At 45.2% G+C, this 20,119-nt stretch overlaps 1 protein-coding gene across 3 annotated transcripts in view; it reads left to right on the forward strand.

The window, feature by feature from the left end:
• Positions 1-20,119, forward strand: part of TSEN15 (tRNA splicing endonuclease subunit 15) — a 34,870-nt gene continuing 14,751 nt past the window's right edge. For 2 of the 3 annotated variants that reach the window (XM_038414497.2, XM_043490492.1), the window contains exons 1-3: positions 1-145; positions 2,732-2,813; positions 3,779-3,914. In XM_038414497.2, coding sequence (XP_038270425.1) covers positions 44-145; positions 2,732-2,813; positions 3,779-3,914 — 320 coding nt within the window. In that variant the 5' untranslated portion in view covers positions 1-43. Of the gene's footprint in view, positions 146-2,731; positions 2,814-3,778; positions 3,915-6,015; positions 6,921-20,119 lie in introns of those variants that run through there. The other variant, XM_043490491.1, reaches the window with a different exon arrangement.

Below are 20,119 nucleotides of genomic sequence, written 5' to 3' on the forward strand. Positions count from 1 at the left end.
GAGCACTTAGCGCAGTGCGCCGCCCGGAGCGAAGCCGCGCTGCATGGACGAGGCGGGCTGCGCTGTTCCGGGCATTTCCCCGAGCGGGCCGGAGCGGGAAGCCCGGGGGTCGCCCCGCGGGAACTGGATGGCGACTCACCCGAAGGTAAGTGCGGGGGCGGGCCCCGAGCTGCTCCCATGCGGGCTGGGGGGTCCTTACAGGGGCCGAGCGGAGCCTGCTGCCTGCCGTCCCTGCGGCCCGGGGTGTCCGGCTCCTGCAGCGGTGGGGCCCACACGAGCCCCCCGCCTGAAGGAGAGCGGAGCTGTCTGGACTGGGTGCTCCCCAGCTGCTGACTGCTGGATCCCGCGTGTCCCAGCAGACCCAGGCTCAGGCCCCCTCTTCCTCCCTGGTAAGTGAGTTATTGGGGTCATCGCTTCCTATTTTGGTTTGACAGTTGAGGTCTATAGCTGAGACAAAATAAAATAAGCCATCTTCCCTTATTTCAACAATATCTTTAGCGTGGATCTTGTCTCCCGTTCCCCCTGTTAATTTATCTTAGGCTGCTGAAAGTCTTATTTGAAAACTAAGATTGAATAGAGGGTTTCTGCCAATTTCCCAAGAAGTTTTGCTTGAGTTCTTGAAGGAATCTTTCTAGCTGACACATTCAATCTCAGCTTTTCACCACTAATCTTTTCTCTCGCTCTCGGCCTCACCATTGAAACAAACATATCTAAGAAATGGAGAGAGAGGAAGAGGTGGGTGGCTAGAGAGGGATGGGTGGACAGGGACCGATGCAAAGAGCAACAACTCCTGCTCAAACAAAAAACAACCTGCGAGCTACCTTCCTTTAGGGAGAAAGGAGAAAAGGAGTACCCAAATGCAATAACTTGTCAAACTGAAGTTTATTTGCGTGGTGAGCATTCAGATCAAAATCGAGAGCAGGGGTAGGCAAACTTGTTGGCTCGAGGGCCACATCTGGCAATAGAAATTGTATGGCGGGCCATGAATGCTCACAAAATTGGGGTTGGGGTGCGGGAGCAGGTGAGAGCTCTGGCTGGGGGTGCAGGCTTTGGGGTGGGCCCAGAAATGAGGATTTCAGGGTGCAGGGGTGTGTGTATGAGGGCTCTGGGGTGGGGCTGGGGATGAGGAGCGTGGGGTGTAGGAGAGTGCTTTGGGCTGGGACCGAAGGGTTTGGAGAGCGGGAGGCGGATCAGGGCTGGGATGCAGAGGGAGGCTCAGGGGTGCAGGCTCCGGGAGGCGCTTACCTCAAGTGGCTCCCAGAAGCAGCGGCATGTCCCCACTGTGGCTCCTACACGGTGGCACGGCCAGGCAGCTCTGTGTGCTGCCCCGTCTGCAGGCGCCACCCCTGCAGCTCCCATTGGCTGCGGTTCCCGTCCAATGGCAGCTGTGGGGGTGGCGCTTGGGGTGAGGGAAGTGTGCAGAGTGGAATCCCCTGGCTGCCCCTACACATAGGAGCTGGAGTGGTGCTGTGCAACTGCTTCTGGGAGCTGCGTGGAGCAGCCTATGACCCTGCTCCCTGGCTGGAGTGCCGGAGTGGGGCAAGCCCCAGAACCCGCTCCCCAGCTGGAACTTGAGGGCCGGATTAAAATGACTGGCAGGCCAGATACAGCCTGTAGGCCATAGTTTGCCCACCCCTGACCTAGAGTCTAGACAGAGAAACAGAGATAGTAGCATGACTAGGTAGACGGAGAGATTTTTGTTTCCCCTTATCTGATCTGTTTTCATTACTTATTTGTATATTATTAATTTGAATGGTGTTTCACAGGAAACTTTTTAAAAGAGCATAATTTCTGCCCTGAAAAGCATTGATTGTAAATTCCTTAGGACACTGACCTTTGTCGTCTTGGATGTCTGTAAAGCACCATAGGCCCCATGCACACCAATGGAGCTATATAAATAATGAGTCTCCTGTTACTAGTACTCCTTCTTGGAATAGTCAAAACTGCTAAATCTCTTTGTTGGAAGAGGAACTTGATGGATTAATGTGATTTTAATGTAAGAAACTTCTTAAGAGTTTAGCATATGGAGAAACCTTATCTTACGTTTTATCATCAGAGCTGTTGAGGAGTATTAGCTTGTTGTTTACCCCTTCATGTAAAGTAAGAACCAGGGGTCTTCCAGTGAAGTTAATAGGCAGCAGGTTTAAAATAAATAGAAGTATTTCTTTGCACAACTTGTAAAGGGGATGTTCGGAAGGTCAGAACTATAACTGGATTAAAAAAAGAATGAGATAAATTCTTGGAGGATAGGTCCATTAAAGGCAAGATGGTTGGGGATGCATCCCTATGCTCCGGGTGTCCTACACCTCTGATGGTCAGAAGTTGAGACTGGATGATAGGGGATGAATCACTCTATAATTGCCCTGCTGAAGCATCTGGCACTGGCCACTATCAGAAGACAGCATATTGGGCCAGATGGACCATTGGTCTGACTCAGTATGGCCATTTTTTATGTACTGTAGCAGAAACAGATGACACTCCACAAAAACAGGTCTGTTCCAGAAACAGTCAAGATTCTTTTAATGCCTTTTTATCTGGGCCAAGCAGAAATGTAACTTACAAATATTGAACTCTTAAAATATGTTTGTTAGTGTTTAATCTTTCTGATTCTTAGTAGCAGTTCTTTAAACAGGCTCCATACTTTCTCATGCTCTTTTGAAAGGTTTTATGTGTCTGTACCAATCTGACTTCTGCTCTGCATTCTTTGATTGCTGTTACATGTTGGTTTCAGCTCACAGAGATGATGTCATTGGATGTGGCTGACAGCACTCAAGTATATGCTGCGTTCTTAGTTTACTTGGACCTCTTAGAAGGTAAATCAATGAAAGTATTTTTCTTGAGAGGCTGAGCAATCTGGGACATCAAATAAACTAACATATGTACTCTGATTTTTGAAGACCTACATGCTAGTAGCAAGTATCAGAGGGATAGCCGTGTCAGTCTGTATCCACAAAAACAACGAGGAGTCCAGTGGCACCTTAAAGACTAACAGATTTATTTGGGCATAAGCTTTTGTGGGTAAAAAGACACTTCTTCAGATGCTTGGAGTGAAAATTACAGATACAAGCATAAATATACGGGCACATGAAGAGAAGGGAATTACCTTACAAGTGGAGAACCAGTGATGACAAGACCAATTCAATCAGGGTGTCCACTCCTAGTAATTGATGAGCAGAGCAGTGATTCTCAACCAGGGGTACACGTACCCCTGGGGTACGCAGAGGTCTTCTATGGGGTACATCAACTCATTTAGATGTTTGCCTACTTTTACAACAGGCTACGTAAAAAGCACTAGCAAAGTCAGTACAAACTAAAATTTCATACAGACAGTGACATGTTACTGTTCTATATACTACATCAGCAGTTCTCAAACCGTGAGTAAGTTCATTTTAATGGAGTTGCCAGGGCCAGTGTTGGACTTCCTGGGGCCCAGGGCAGAAAGCTGAAGCCTGAGACCCGCCATCTGGGGCTGAAGCCGAAACCCGAGTTTTTAAGTGAGGTGAAACTTGGGGTATGCAAGACAACTCTGACTCCTGAAAGGGGTACAGTGGTTTGGAAAGGTTGAGAACCACTGCAGCTGGGGACCTTGCCTTTAATCCCTTGTGGCTGTTAGTTGGTGCTTGACTGGGAAAACTTTGTGTCTCATGGGGAATATTTTACATAGGGGGAAAAATAAAGACCACAAGAAGTTGACTTTCTTTCCAAATTTATACCCTCCTTAATGATGCAACCAGAGAGAGACTTGTGTGTTGTGCTTTCGTCCCTTTCTTATTTTCAGGCAGAAACTGGCATGAAGTGACATGTGTTGGACTAGCAGAACTCCAGCTCATATGTCTCCGTGGGCATGAGAGAGAAGCTGAGAATTTACAGATTGTGGTGCCAACACCTGTTCACATGTCATTCACTCATCAGAGGTGAGCAAGTGATCCCAGAGCATTCGGTGCTGAATTACCAGAAAGAAAAAACAAATAGAGGATGTAAATATTGATAGGGCAACTGATAACTCCTGTAAAGCTTTAGAAAAACATTCTCTGCCAAACAAAAAGATGATTATGGGGGGGGGGGGGGAGACAGAGGAAAAACAAATTTGAACACATGAGCTGAGTTATTTCTAGTTTTAGGAACATTATGAGGGTGGGATTTTTTTCCTTTAGCCTGATCAATTTCTTTTGCTTTTTCCTCACTTGAAATGACCCTGCAATGTAACGATTTCAACAGCAATTGGCTGTGTGTCCACTCAAAAAATGTTTTGTACTATTTAAAGTCCTATCTGAAGTATTCATGGTAATCACCTGTAATGGAGTTTATACAGATAATTATTTTCAAGTACCTTGAAGATGATGATAAATGCTTATTTTCTACTGCTTTTGTTAGATACTGAATCACAGGAATGGACTCTCTCTTTTTTTTTTTTTTTTTTTTTTTTTTTTTTTAAATTTAAATATAATCCTGGCCACTTTGATGCCCGTAGAAGCAAATTTTCAGATTGAAACAATTGTATATGACCGCATTTTCAGAGCTACGCTTTTGCATTAGATTTATCTAGGAAAGTGCTCTATAAACCCTTACTTTCACAGCTATATGTACAATTTCTTGTGGTGCTCAAGGAGGGAGAAACAAGAAAGATGTGCTTTTCTAATGACATGGGTTTTGTAATGGAAAGTGTTTTCAGGGTTACTTTAAAAAGAAATTCTGTTCAAATCAAACTTTGTTTACATTTTGGGTGTGTTCTAATGGTTAGGTAAAATGTATAGTATTCTTCCCATCTGATAATGGCTATCTTCTTTCTCTTCCTCTACCCCCCATGCCTGACATCCTATCCTAAGACACCTCTAAGGAACTGTTTATCTAGAGCCCTGTGTGGGTACAAAATTTGTATCCGCATCTGATCTGCATACACAGTCCACAGATATAAAGTGGATAGCTTCAGATTTGATAAAATTTAGATCCGCAACCGTCTGCAATCTGCAAACATGGTCCACAGATATAAAGCGGATATTCTCAGATTTGCACGGCTCTAACTGTCACTTTGATCATTTATTACTGTGATGTCAGGAGAGCTGCTAACAGATCATACAGTTAATTGCACTTGATGTACAGTGAACTTCATTTATGTGCATGCTCTGTGAATGTCTTTTTTGGCACGTTTACATTTTCCAGTGATTTTATAGATGACGGACTTGTCTGAAGCAAACAATCTTGCATCCCAATAGTAAATATGTGGTAGGTTATCCTGTGGGTATCTTTTCAGCAGCAATAAACATATGGCAGGAAATTTGTACTATGGCAACTAGTCATATGGTTGGAAGTTTTCTAGTTGTAAATTAATAAGATTTTTTAATTGCTATTCAACAGACCAGTCATTTGGCTAGTATGGATATGGTTTTAAAAGGAAATATCACAAAACGGTATTGTCAGATGGCATGATTTGCTGCTCTGTTGCATAATTGCAAAGCTATTGAAAGAAAAGCTAGAAGATGAAGTATTTGCTATTTTTCTGCTTCTTGTGAAGGTGTTGACCATTTATTGTGGGGAGGGATTTCTCTCATGGTTTGGGGGTTGGAGGTAGACCCAAAATGGGTGTGGGTAGTTGGGTAGCAAACTAGGATATTGGCTTTTCTCACTGAAGTTGCTTCTGCATGCGGTTTCTTGTTTCCTTCGTGTTGGTGGGTTTCTACTGGAACTGGAAACCTTTTCCTCCCTGTGGGTGGGCAGGTGCCAGCAATTCTGTGTCCTAACATGTATTTTATTGCTGGGAGATACAGCACAACATTTGTAACCCATCTTTGTATCCCATCGGACTTTTCATTCATGGACTCTGAATTTGTTTATACTGTGGTGGAACTGTTTGCTCTGTTTCTGACATCAGCGTGGATGAAATCTTTTACTGGAAGGATGGTTGACTGTTAGAATGAATGCATTACATTGATTAAAAGTACAGTTTGTGACCAGTTTTTGCTGTTGAGTAAATATATAGAGTATGTTGTCACTAAAATGTGTTCTGGCTGAATACAGTTCTCCACTTTCAGATGACTCCATTAAAGCTGTACATATGCCTGACCCTAATGCTGGTTTAATAGCCATTGCTGATATGTGGCAGGAGAATGGTATGGATACTGCTGAACACAATGTAGATACATGATTCTTGATGTCTCCTGTATACAGTGACTGTTGTCTCAATGGTCACCATCAAAAGGGGCCAGATAGAATGACCTGAGTTCTGTAAACAGCCACAGGGAGAGTCCAACAAGTGCATCCTTGGGGATGGAATTTCACAGGCACATCTTACCAGTGAGAAGGCCTGCCTCCTCTTGCTGACACTGAGCAGTGAGAATCCAGAGGATCGTTTCTGGGGTACATGGGGCAAAAGGTAATGCAGTGTGTAAGGGCTGTAAATAATTAATCTGTAAGTATCCAAATGTCACTCTTTGAAAATGACTTTTCTATAGGCAAAATGATAAAATGAATTGTAGAGCCAGTTGGAAATGCAGCAGGTTGCAATAATGCTGATCCCTTGTTCTGCCTGTCAGTTTATTGAGCTAACCTTGTCTTGTGTTAGTGTTGAAACTATGGTTTAAATTGTTGATTAAAATGTACTGGCACTATTGCTAACTAAGCCTGGAAATCATAAGCTAAATAAAAAGAAGGTAGCAAATAGCTGATGTTCGCTTACTTAGGGTATGTCTACACTACGAAATTAGGTCGAATTTATAGAAGTCGTTTTTTAGAAATCGTTTTTATATAGTCGATTGTGTGTGTCCCCACACAAAATGCTCTAAGTTCATTAACTCGGCGAAGTGCTTCCACAGTATCGAGGCTAGAGTCGACTTCCGGAGTGTTGCACTGTGGATAGCTATCCCACAGTTCCCGCAGTCTCCGCCGCCCATTGGAATTCTGGGTTGAGATACCAATGCCTGATGGGGCAAAAAACATTGTCGTGGGTGGTTCTGGGTACATGTCGTCAGGCCCTCCCTCCCTCCGTGAAAGCAATGACAGACAATCGTTTCGCGCCTTTTATCCTGAGTTACCTGTGCAGACGCCATACTACGGTAAGCATGGAGCCCGCTCAGCTCACTGTCGCTGTATGTCTCCTGGGTGCTGGCAGACGTGGTACTGCATTGCTACACAGCAGCAGCAACCCATTGCCTTGTGGCAGCAGACGTGCAATAGGCCTGAAAACCACCATCATCGTGTCCGAGGTGCTCCTGGCTGCCTCGGTAAGGTCGGTCAGGAGTGCCTGGGCAGACATGGGCACAGGGACTAAATTAGGAGTGACTCAACCAGGTCATTCTCTTTAGTCCTGCATGCAATCCTATTGTACCATCTTATGGTGAGCAGGCAGGAGTTGAGGATGGCTAGCAGTTCTATTGCACCATCTTCTGCCGAGCAGCCAGGAGAGGTGGATGGCCCCCTCAAGGATTGAACTCAAAACCCTGGGTTTAGCAGGCCAATGCTCAACCCACTATGCTATCTCTACTGCACCGTCTGCTGCCAACCAAAGATGTAAAAGATAGAGTGGATCAAAACAAGAAATAGACCAGATTTGTTCTGTACTCATTTGCTTCTCCCTCCCTCCTTCCCTCCCTCCCTCTGTGAAATCAACGGCCAACAATCGTTTTGGTGAGGTCTGTCACGGGCACCTTAAAAACTGTAATGGAGATTCAATCCTGCCTGAAATACCAGAGGGGGGGGATAGCTTAGTGGGTTGAGCATTGGCCTGCTAAACCCAAGGTTTTGAGTTCAATCCTTGAGGGGTCCATTCTGTGTGACAGTTGTTTTTGTTTCTCCTTGATGTAAAGCCACCCCCTTTGTTGATTTTAATTCCCTGTAAGCCATGTCATCAGTCGCCCCTCCCTCCGTCAGAGCAACGGCAATAATCATTCCGCGCCTTTTTTTCTGTGCAGACGCCATACCACGGCAAGCATGGAGCCCGCTCAGATCACTTTGGCAATTAGGAGCACATTAAACACCACACGCATTATCCAGCAGTATATGCAGCACCAGAACCTGACAAAGCAAAACCAGGTGAGTAGGCGACGTCAGCGCAGTGACTAGAGTGATGAGGACATGGACACAGACTTCTCTCAAAGCCCGGGCCCTGCCAATGTGGGCATCGTGCTAATGGGGCAGGTTCATGCAGTGGAACGCCGATTCTGGGCTCGGGAAACAAGCACAGACTGGTGGGACCGCATAGTGTTGCAGGTCTGGGACGATTCCCAGTGGCTGCGAAACTTTTGCATGCGTAAGGGCACTTTCATGGAACTTTGTGACTTGCTTTCCCCTGCCCTGAAGCGCATGAATACCAAGATGAGAGCAGCCCTCACAGTTGAGAAGCTAGTGGCAATAGCCCTGTGGAAGCTTGCAACGCAGACAGCTACCAGTCAGTCAGGAATCAATTTGAAGTGGCCAAATCTACTCTGGGGGCTGCTGTGATGCAAGTAGCTAACGCAATCAAAGATCTGCTGATATCAAGGATAGTGACCCTGGGAAATGTGCAGGTCATAGCAGATGGCTTTGCTGCAATGGGATTCCCTAACTTTGGTGGGGCCATAGATGGAACCCATATCCCTATCTTGGCACCAGAGCACCAAGCCGGCAAGTACATAAACCGCAAGGGATACTTTTCAATAGTGCTGCAAGCGCTGGTGGATCACAAGGGACGTTTCACCAACATCAACGTGGTATGGCTGGGAAAGATACATGACGCTCGCATCTTCAGGAACTCTGGTCTGTTTCAAAAGCTGCAGGAAGGGACTTTATTCCCAGACCAGAAAATAACCGTTGGGGATGTTGAAATGCCTATAGTTATCCTTGGGGACTCTGCCTACCCCTTAATGCCATGGCTCACGAAGCCATACACAGGTAGCCTGGACAATAGTCAGGAGTTGTTCAACTACAGGCTGAGCAAATGCAGAATGGTGGTAGAATGTGCATTTGGATGTTTAAAAGCATGCTGGCACAGTTTACTGACTTGGTTAGACCTCAGCGAAATCAATATTCCCACTGTTATTACTGCTTGCAGTGTGCTCCACAATATCTGTGAGAGTAAGGGGGAGACATTTATGGTGGAGTGGGAGGTTGAGGCAAATCGCCTGGCTGCTGGTTACGCGCAGCCAGACACCAGGTCAGTTAGAAGAGCATAGAAGGGTGCGGTGCGCATCAGAGAAGCTTTGAAAACCAGTTTCATGACTGGCCAGGCTACGGTGTGAAAGTTCTGTTGGTTTCTCCTTGATGAAACCCCCCATCCCTTGGTTCACTCTACTTCCCTGTAAGCTAACCTCTCTCCCCTCTTCCCTTCGATCACCACTTGCAGAAGCAATAAAGTCATTGTTGCTGCACATTCATGCATTCTTTATTAATTCATCACACAAATAGGGGGATAACTACTAAGGTAGCCCAGGAGGGGTGGTGGAGGAGGGAAGGACAAGGCCACACAGCACTTTAAAAGTTTAAAACTTATTGAATGCCAGCCTTCTGTTGCTTGAGCAATCCTCTGGGGTGGAGTGGCTAGGGGCCCCCCCCCACCGCGTTCTTAGGCGTCTGGGTGAGGAGGCTATAGAACTTGGGGAGGAGGGCGGTTGGTTACACAGGGGCTCTAGCGGCCGTCTGTGCTCCTGCTGCCTTTCCTGCAGCTCAACTATACGCTGGAGCATATTACTTTGATCCTCCAGCAGCCTCAGCATCGAGTTCTGCCTCCTCTCACCACGCTGCTGCCACCTTTCAGCTTCAGCCCTCTCTTCAGCCCGCCACCTCTTCTCCCGGACATTTTGTGCTTTCCTGCACTCTGACATTGTCTGCCTCCACGCATTCATCTGTGGTCTGTCAGTGTAGAAATACAGCATGAGCTCAGAGAATATTTCATCACGAATGTGTTTTTTTCGCCTTCTGATCTTTACTAGCCTCTGGGAAGGAGAAGATCCTGTGATCCTTGAGACACATGAAGCTGGTGGAGGAAAAAAAAAAAGGGACACTGGTATTTAAAAAGACATTTTATAGAACAATGGGTACACTCTTTCACAGTAAACCTTGCTGTTAACATTTCAAACATAGCACATGTGCTTGCATTCCAAAGTCGCATTTTGCCTCCCCCCAGCGCATGGCTAGCCCCTCCCCTCTCCCCCTTCCCCATGGCTAACAGCGGGGAACATTTCTGTTCAGCCACAGGCAAACAGCCCAGCAGCAATGGGCACCTCTGAATGTCCCCTTAAGAAAAGCATCCTATTTCAACTAGGTGACCATGAATGGTATCACTCTCCTGAGGATAACACAGAAAGATAAAGAACAGATGTTGTTTGAACGCCAGCAAACATACACTGCAATGCTTTGTTCTACAATGATTCCCAAATACGTGCTACTGGCCTGGAGTGGTAAAGTGTCCTACCATAGTGGACGGAATAAGGCTGCCCTCCCCAGAAAATTTTTGTAAAGGCTTTGGGAGTACATCCAGGAGAGCCACGAATGCCAGGGCAAATTAATCATTAAACATGCTTACCTTTTAAAATAGTATTCCTGGTTTAAAAGCACACTCACCAGAGGTCCCTTCTCCGCCTGGCGGGTCTGGGAGGCAGCCTTGGGTGGGTTCGGGGGATACTGGCTCCAGGTCCAGTGTGAGAAACAGTTCCTGGATGTCGGGAAAACTGGTTTCTCCGCTTGCTTGCTGTGAGCTATCATCTTCCTCGTCCCCAAAACCTGCTTTCGTGTTGCCTCCATCTCCACTGAAGGAGTCAAAACAACACGGCTGGGGTAGTGGTGGCTGAACCCTCTAAAATGGCATGCAGCTCATCATAGAAGTGGCATGTTTTGGACTCTGACCCGGAGCGGCCGTTCGCCTCTCTGGTTTTCTGGTAGGCTTGCCTCAGCTCCTTAAGTTTCATGCGGCACTGCTTCGGGTCCCTTGTATGGTCTCTGTCCTTCATGCTACCAGAAAACCAGAGAGGCGAACGGCCACTCCGGGTCAGAGTCCAAAACATGCCGCTTCTATGATGGAGAAACTGGAGAAACCAGTTTTCCCGACAGCCAGGAACTATTTCTCACCCTGGACCTGGAGCCAGTATCCCCCGAACCCACCCAAGGCTGCCTCCCGGACCCGCCAGGCGGAGAAGGGACCTCCGGTGAGTGTGCTTTTAAACCATGAATACTATTTTAAAAGGTAAGCATGTTTAATGATTAATTTGCCCTGGCATTCGTGGCTCTCCTGGATGTACTCCCAAAGCCTTTACAAAAGTTTTCTGGGGAGGGCAGCCTTATTCCGTCCACCATGGTAGGACACTTTACCACTCCAGGCCAGTAGCACGTATTTGGGAATCATTGTAGAACAAAGCATTGCAGTGTATGTTTGCTGGCGTTCAAACAACATCTGTTCTTTATCTTTCTGTGTTATCCTCAGGAGAGTGATACCATTCATGGTCACCTAGTTGAAATAGGATGCTTTTCTTAAGGGGACATTCAGAGGTGCCCGTTGCTGCTGGGCTGTTTGCCTGTGGCTGAACAGAAATGTTCCCCGCTGTTAGCCATGGGGAAGGGGGAGAGGGGAGGGGCTAGCCATGCGCTGGGGGGAGGCAAAATGCGACTTTGGAATGCAAGCACATGTGCTATGTTTGAAATGTTAACAGCAAGGTTTACTGTGAAAGAGTGTACCCATTGTTCTATAAAATGTCTTTTTAAATACCAGTGTCCCTTTTTTTTTTTTTCTCCACCAGCTGCATGTGTCTCAAGGATCACAGGATCTTCTCCTTCCCAGAGGCTAGCAAAGATCAGAAGGCGAAAAAAACACATTCGTGATGAAATATTCTCTGAGCTCATGCTGTATTCCCACACTGACAGACCACAGATGAATGCGTGGAGGCAGACAATGTCAGAGTGCAGGAAAGCACAAAATGTCCGGGAGAAGAGGTGGCGGGCTGAAGAGAGGGCTGAAGCTGAAAGGTGGCAGCAGCGTGGTGAGAGGAGGCAGAACTCGATGCTGAGGCTGCTGGAGGATCAAAGTAATATGCTCCAGCGTATAGTTGAGCTGCAGGAAAGGCAGCAGGAGCATAGACGGCCGCTAGAGCCCCTGTGTAACCAACCGCCCTCCTCCCCAAGTTCTATAGCCTCCTCACCCAGACGCCTAAGAACGCGGTGGGGGGGGGGCCCTAGCCACTCCACCCCAGAGGATTGCTCAAGCAACAGAAGGCTGGCATTCAATAAGTTTTAAACTTTTAAAGTGCTGTGTGGCCTTGTCCTTCCCTCCTCCACCACCCCTCCTGGGCTACCTTACTAGTTATCCCCCTATTTGTGTGATGAATTAATAAAGAATGCATGAATGTGCAGCAACAATGACTTTATTGCTTCTGCAAGTGGTGATTGAAGGGAAGAGGGGAGGGAGGTTAGCTTACAGGGAAGTAGAGTGAACCAAGGGGTGGGGGGTTTCATCAAGGAGAAACCAACAGAACTTTCACACCGTAGCCTGGCCAGTCATGAAACTGGTTTTCAAAGCTTCTCTGATATGCACCGCACCCTCCTATGCTCTTCTAATCGCCCTGGTGTCTGGCTGCGCGTAACCAGCAGCCAGGTGATTTGCCTCAACCTCCCACCCCGCCATAAACATCTCCCCCTTACTCTCACAGATATTGTGGAGCGCACAGCAAGCAGTAATAACAGTGGGAATATTGATTTCGCTGAGGTCTAAAAGCATGCTGGCACAGTTTACTGACTTGGTTAAACGTCCAAATGCACATTCTACCACCATTCTGCACTTGCTCAGCCTGTAGTTGAACAGCTCCTGACTACTGTCCAGGCTACCTGTGTATGGCTTCGTGAGCCATGGCATTAAGGGGTAGGCAGAGTCCCCAAGGATAACTATAGGCATTTCAACATCCCCAACGGTTATTTTCTGGTCTGGGAATAAAGTCCCTTCCTGCAGCTTTTGAAACAGACCAGAGTTCCTGAAGATGCGAGCGTCATGTATCTTTCCCAGCCATACCACGTTGATGTTGGTGAAACGTCCTTTGTGATCCACCAGCGCTTGCAGCACTATTGAAAAGTATCCCTGGCGGTTTACGTACTTGCTGGCTTGGTGCTCTGGTGCCAAGATAGGGATATGGGTTCCATCTATGGCCCCACCAAAGTTAGGGAATCCCATTGCAGCAAAGCCATCTGCTATGACCTGCACATTTCCCAGGGTCACTATCCTTGATATCAGCAGATCTTTGATTGCATTGGCTACTTGCATCACAGCAACTCCCATAGTAGATTTGCCCACTTCAAATTGATTCCCGACTGACCGGTAGCTGTCTGGCGTTGCAAGCTTCCACATGGCTATTGCCACTCGCTTCTCAACTGTGAGGGCTGCTCTCATCGTGGTATTCATGCATTTCAGAGCAGGGGAAAGCAAGTCACAAAGTTCCATGAAAGTGCCCTTACGCATGCAAAAGTTTCGCAGCCACTGGGAATCGTCCCAGACCTGCAACGCTATGCGGTTCCACCAGTCTGTGCTTGATTCCCGAGCCCAGAATTGGCGTTCCACTGCATGAACCTGCCCTATTAGCACCATGATGCCCACATTGGCAGGGCCTGTGCTTTGAGAGAAGTCTGTGTCCATGTTCTCAACAATCTTGTCACCGCGCTGACGTCGCCTACTCACGCGGTTTCACTTTGCCAGGTTCTGGTGCTGCATATACTGCTGGATAATGCGTGTGGTGTTTAATGTGTTCCTCATTGTCAAAGTGATCTGAGCGGGCTCCATGCTTGTCATGGTATGGCGTCTGCACAGAAAAAAGGCACGGAATGATTGTCTGCCATTGCCCTGACGAAGGGAGGAATGACTGACGACGTGGCTTACAGGGAATTAAAATCAATAAAGGGGAGATGGCTTTGCGAGAAACTGAATGGCCACCTAAAGGATAGAACTCAAAACTGGGTTTAGCAGGCTGTTGATTTCATGGAGGGAGGGAGGAGAAAATGAATACAAACAAATCTGGTCTATTTCTTGTTTTGAGCCACTTCATCTATCTTTATACATCTTGCTGGCAGCAGACTGTGCAGTACAACTGCTAGCCATCGTCATCTCCTGGGTGCCTGGCAGAAGACAGTGTAGTATGACTGCTGGCCATCGTCTTCTGCTGGCTGCTGATTAAAAGACAGTGCACTGCTGGTAGGACTCAATCGCCATGAGATGAAACTTAAAAGGGAAATGACCTGGCTGAGTCACTCCCAAGTTTGCCTCGGCGCCTCTGACCTCATCGAGGTTGGTTAAAAGAGCACCCAGGACTAAGTTGACGACGGCTACCAGTCATACTGCATTGTCTGCAGCCAAAAGGCAATAAACTGCTGCTGTGTAGCAATGCAATACCATGTCTGCCAGCACACAGGAGATGTACGATGACAGTTAGCTGAGCGGGCTCCATGCTTGCCTTGGTATGGCATCTGCACAGGTAACTCAAGAAAAACGGCACAAAACGATTGTCCTTGCTTTCACGGAAGGAGGGAGGGAAGAGGGGCCTGACGATATGTACTCAGAACCACCTGCGACAATGTTTTAGCCCCATCAGGCACTGGATTTCTATCCAGAATTCAAATGGGCAGTGGAGACTGCAGGAACTGTGGGATAGCTACCCACAGTGCAATGCTCCGGAAGTCGACGATTGCCTCAGTACTGTGGACACACTCTGCCGACTACATGCACTTAGAGCATTTGTGTGGGGACACGCACAATTGACTGTATAAAAACGTTTTCTAGAAAACCGACTTCTGTAAATTCGACCTAATTTTGTAATGTAGACATACCCTGAGAAGAACCTGTGGATTTTAGCCCATGTGGTCCCTTGGCTCTGCCATGTTCCCTATTTACCGCAGACCGACAGCTGTGTCCACCAGCATACTATGTCCGAGTGTTTAATTGTCAAATTAAATTTAACATCCCTGTGGCGGAGAAAACACCACAGCGGCCCAACACTATAGCATTTAATTTCAGAAAGGGGAACTACACAAAAATGAGGAGGTTAGTTAAACAGAAATTAAAAGGTACAGTACCAAACGTAAAATCCCTGCAAGCTGCATGGAAACATTTTAAAGACACCATAATAAAGGCTCAACTTAAATGTATATCCCAAATTAAAAAACATAGTAAGAGAACCAAAAAAGCACCACCGTGGCTAAACAACAAAGCAAAAGAAGCAGTGAGAGGTAAAAAGGCATCCTTTAAAAAGTGGAAGTTAAATCCTAATGAGGAAAATAGAAAGGAACATAAACTCTGGCAAATGAAGTATAAAAATATAGTTAGGAAGGCCAAAAAAGAATTTGAAGAACAGCTAGCCAAAGACTCAAAAAGTAATAGCAAAAAATTTAAGTACATCAGAAGCAGGAAGCCTGCTAAACAACCAGTGGGGCCACTGGATGATCGAGATGATAAAGGAGCACTCAAGGACGATAAGGCCATTGCAGGAAAAACAAAATGAATTCTTTACCTCAGTCTTCAGATTCCCAACTTGAGCCATTCTTTTTAGATGACAAATCTGAGGAATTGACCCAGATTGAGGTGTCATTAGAGGAGGTTTTGGAACAAATTGATAAACTAAACAGTAATAATTCACCAGGCCCACATGGTATTCACCCAAGATTTCTGAAGGAACTCAAATGTGAAATTGCAGCACTACTAACTGTCGTCTGTAAGCTATCATATAAATCAGCTTCTGTACCAAATGACTGGAGAGTAGCTAATGTGACGCCAATTTTTTAAAAGGGCTCCAGAGGTGATCCCAGGAATTACAGGCCTATAAGCCTGACTTCAGTACCAAGCAAACTGCTTGAAACTATAATAAGGAATAATATTGTCAGACACATAAATGAACATAATTTGTTGGGGAATAGTCAACATGGTTTTTGTAAAGGAAATCATGCCTCGCCAATCTACTAGAATTCTTTGAGGGGGTCAACAAGCATGTGGACAAGGGGGATCCAGTGGATATAGTGTATTTAGATTTTCAGAAAGCCTTTGACAAAGGCTCTTAAGCAAAGTAAGCAGTCCTGGGATAAGAGGGAAGGTTCTCTCATGGATTAGGAATAAATGGTCCATTTTCAGAATGGAGAGAGGTAAATAGCGATGTCTCCCAGGGGTCTGTACTGGCCCCAGTCCTATTTAACATATTCATAAATGATCTGGAAAAAGGGGTAAACAGTGAGGTGGCAAAATTTGCAGATGCTTCAAAACTACTCAAGATAGTTAAGTACCAGGCAGATTGCAGAGCGCTACAAAAAGATCTCACAAAACTGCGTAACTGGGCAACAAAACGGCAGATGAAGTTCAGTGTTGTTAAATGCAAAGTAATGCACATTGGAAAACATAATCCCAACTATACATATAAAATGATGAGGTCTAAATTAGCTGGTACCACTCAAGAATGATCTTGGAGTCATTGTGGATAGTTCTCTGAAAACATCCACTCAATGTACAGCAGCAGTCAAAAAAGTAAACAGAATGTTGGGAATCATTAAGAAAGGGATAGATGATAAGACAGAAAATATCATATTGCCTCTATGTCAATCCATGGTATGCCCATATCTTGAATACTGTGTGCAGATGTGGTCGCCCCATCTCAAAAAAGATATATTGGACTTGGAAAAGGTTTGGAAAAGGGCAACAAAAATGATTGGGGTATGGAATGGCTGCCGTATGAGGAGAGATTAATAAGACTGAGACTTTTCAGCTTGGAAAAGAGATGACTAAGGGGTGATAGAGGTCTATAAAATCATGACTGGTGTGAAGAAAGTAAATAAGGAAGTGTTGTTTACTCCTTCTCAGAACACTAGAACTAGGCATCACCAAATGAAATTAATGGGCAGCAGGTTTAAAACAAATAAAAGGAAGTATTTCTTCACACAACGCAAGGTCAACTGTGGAACTCCTTGCCAGAAGATGTTGTGACGGCCAAGACTATAACAGGGTTTAAAAAAGAACTGGATATGTTCATGGAGGTTAGGTCCATCAGTGGCTATTAGCCAGGATGGATAGGGATGGTGTCCCTAGCCTCTGTTTGCCAGAAGCTGGGAATGTGCAATGGGATGGATCACTTGATGATTACCTGTTCTGTTCATTCCCTGTGGGGCACCTGGCATTGACCACTGTCGGAAGACAGGATACTGGTCTAGATGGACCTTTGGTCTGACCAAGTATAGCTGTTCTTATGTTCTTAAAGTGTTCCAGAATTAAGGCCCCAGCCCAGTAAATCACTTAAGCAAAGATAGTCCTGTGAAGTCAATGAAACTACTGGCATGAAGAAAAGGAGTACTTGTGGCACCTTAGAGACTAACACCTTTATTTGAGCATAAGGTTTCGTGAGCTACAGCTCACTTCATCGGATGCGTTAGCGTAAGTATTTGCAGGACTGAAATCAATGAAGCCAGTTTCACTCTCAGGTTGTTAGTATCACACTGTTTGGAGGGTTTATTTGTTTAAACATAACTTTATGTTTTGACAAATATTTTTTGAAAGTGTTTATTGGTCTTATGTCAACAGACACTTTGTACAAACTTTGGGGGCCAGAAGTGGGTTGATATCCCTTTTAAATATTTGTCCAATTTGTAATTAGGCAACATGTTTTCTTCTAGTGAGCTGTAGCAATTTTTGCTCAGAAACAATAGCACTATCATTTTTCTGGTTCACTTTTACCTTGTAAGTGAAATTAAACATTCTCTTCACAACTGTAATTGTCAGTAGTTCCTCCAGCCACTAGTATCAATTAGTTGCAAATTGCTCACTTGTAAGATTATTCTTAAAAAGGCATATATTGTAACTTAAGCGACTTCAAATATTAAACTTCCTGAAACTGGTAAGTTGGTTAGCATCAAAATAGAAACGTATTTTTAACAAGTCCGTAATTACTGTTTATACCACTCAATTCGCTTGTGTTCATGTGTTCAAAGTTGCTATAGTCTAATATAGTTTGCAGAAGTCTAGTTATTTCTTAGAGTGGGAGAGGGAGGTCTCTGAGGTCAATTAGTCTTAAATATGAAATGTTAAAACCAGACTTGTAGACTCCCCTGCAGGATCCTCTGCCAAAATAAGGAGAGTGACTTTTTATCATGTGCAATAAGGACAGTGACTATTTTTATCATATGTGAATTTAACCTTCCACTGTTGCCTCATTCTACCCAAATTTGAAAACTAAAGCTAAAGCTAGATCAACCGCATAGTACTTGGAACTGGAAGGGCTGACTTTTCACACACACACTGGCCCAAGGTCTGTCCATCTCTCCAGTTTCAAGGCAGTCATCTGGGAGCAGTGTTTGGTGTAATACTTGCTTGCCTGGCTGGATGCTGTGCTGCACGGACTGCAATACTGTAGAACACTTTTTTGTTGGTTGTCGTGAGTAAGGGGACTCTTGTTTCCAGCACAAGTTTGGGTGAAGTGCTGATTTCTGTGTACAGAGACTAACATACATTAATTCTCCAGCCCTGACTTGCCTCTTCACATGCTTGGAGGGGGAGGAAGCTGTTCAGTTTGGTCAAGTTTCTGCTGAATTATTCATCCAGGAGCTATAAAGTATATTTTCAAAACCTTCAGCTTCCATGGTATGGAAAGATTATAGCTCATTTCAGCTAATTGGAGCCCTGTGCCATATATTACAAACTGCTCACAGCACTCATTGTTTTGTCTTTGCTTTTCAGACATTTTTTGCAAAGAGAATTTTTAATAGAAATAAACTTTTTCACCTCCCTCTTTGTCTTGTTGCACTGGCTGCCCATGTCCAGATTCCTGTAAGGTCTGTCCTGCTCGTTTGAGGATTTCCCTGAATATGGCTTGGGCAGCTAACCAATTCTTCAGTTGCCTGGCATCTACTGCTTCTTTCTCTGGCTCTCTCCTCCAAAAAGAGAGCATGCACACTTCACCCTGCCCTCCAAAAGGACACTGTTAACTTGAAATCTAATTAGCATTAAATGAGTTTAAAAATAGTCTCAGGCATTATACCTGCCCCTTTTATTAAGAATCGTTCCCATCGCTGTCACGTCTATGAGTATTCCAGAAGTGCATTAAATGAAGAGACCTAGTATCTGTCGTGTGATGACACGTGAGCCTCCCCTGCTATTTGTAATTTTACTACCATGTTTTCCTAGTGTGCGAAAGACCCATGCGACCGGAGAAACTGTGCTGAATGCAAAGTGCTGTCACATACGCGAGCTGGGGAAATGCTTTTGTCTAACCTCAGTGATGAGGATTTTATCTCTTACTTGTAATAACAATAGGTAAAATATTTTCACACAAATGTGGAATTGAAAAAAATCAGTGGTGTCTCTTTCTTTTGGAAAAAAGAAAAGGAGTACTTGTGGCACTTTAGAGACTAACAAATTTATTAGAGCATAAGCTTTCGTGAGCTACAGCTCACTTCATCGGATGGGTTAATGATTAAAGGACTGGATTGTAGCATGAGTGGTTGTTTTGGGTAAACTGTTAAGCAGGAGTGTATGGCCTGTGGGCTATATCATGATTGGGAATTGAGATCTGGGCAGTACTCCTGCGTCTGCCATGTAACCTCAGTTGATGGTTCTATAAAATGGAGAGAATATCTACTTCACAGGTGTTGGGCTTAGATCAAAGCTTTAAGGGTATGTCTACATTGCAGCCCAAGCTCTGGGACCTTCCCACCTCGTGGGATCCTAGAACTCGGGCTGCAGCTCAGGCCCGAACATCTACACCACAATTAAACAGCTCCTTAACCTGAGTCAGCTGGCATGAGCCAGTTGTGGGTGTTTTACTGCAGTTTATACATACCCTAAAATCCTCTGCCTGGCTAGGTGGTTTAGAAATGTAAACTATTAAATGTGTGTTTTATATAGGAATATCTTTTTCATGATGAAATCCAGTTAATCTTGTACAAAGTAGATTGAAAGTGTACTTGATGGGGGTTTTGTGTGCAAAATTAAGGCCTAATTCTGGTCATGCTGACCTCAATAGGAGTAGGATCTGGTTTGCTATGAGCATGCAAAATCACAGGCATGAATTTTAGAAGCAGAGTTCAAGTTACCCTGAAAATTTGGTACCTTTAAATCTAAGAAGAGGGGAAACACCTCTTTTACAAGAAACACTGATGTCATTTGTGGGATTATCTTTATTGCTTTGTGGGATTATTTGCATGAGAGTGAATT

The sequence above is a fragment of the Dermochelys coriacea genome, chromosome 8 (assembly GCF_009764565.3).
Source record: "Dermochelys coriacea isolate rDerCor1 chromosome 8, rDerCor1.pri.v4, whole genome shotgun sequence".
Lineage (NCBI taxonomy): Eukaryota > Metazoa > Chordata > Testudines > Dermochelyidae > Dermochelys > Dermochelys coriacea.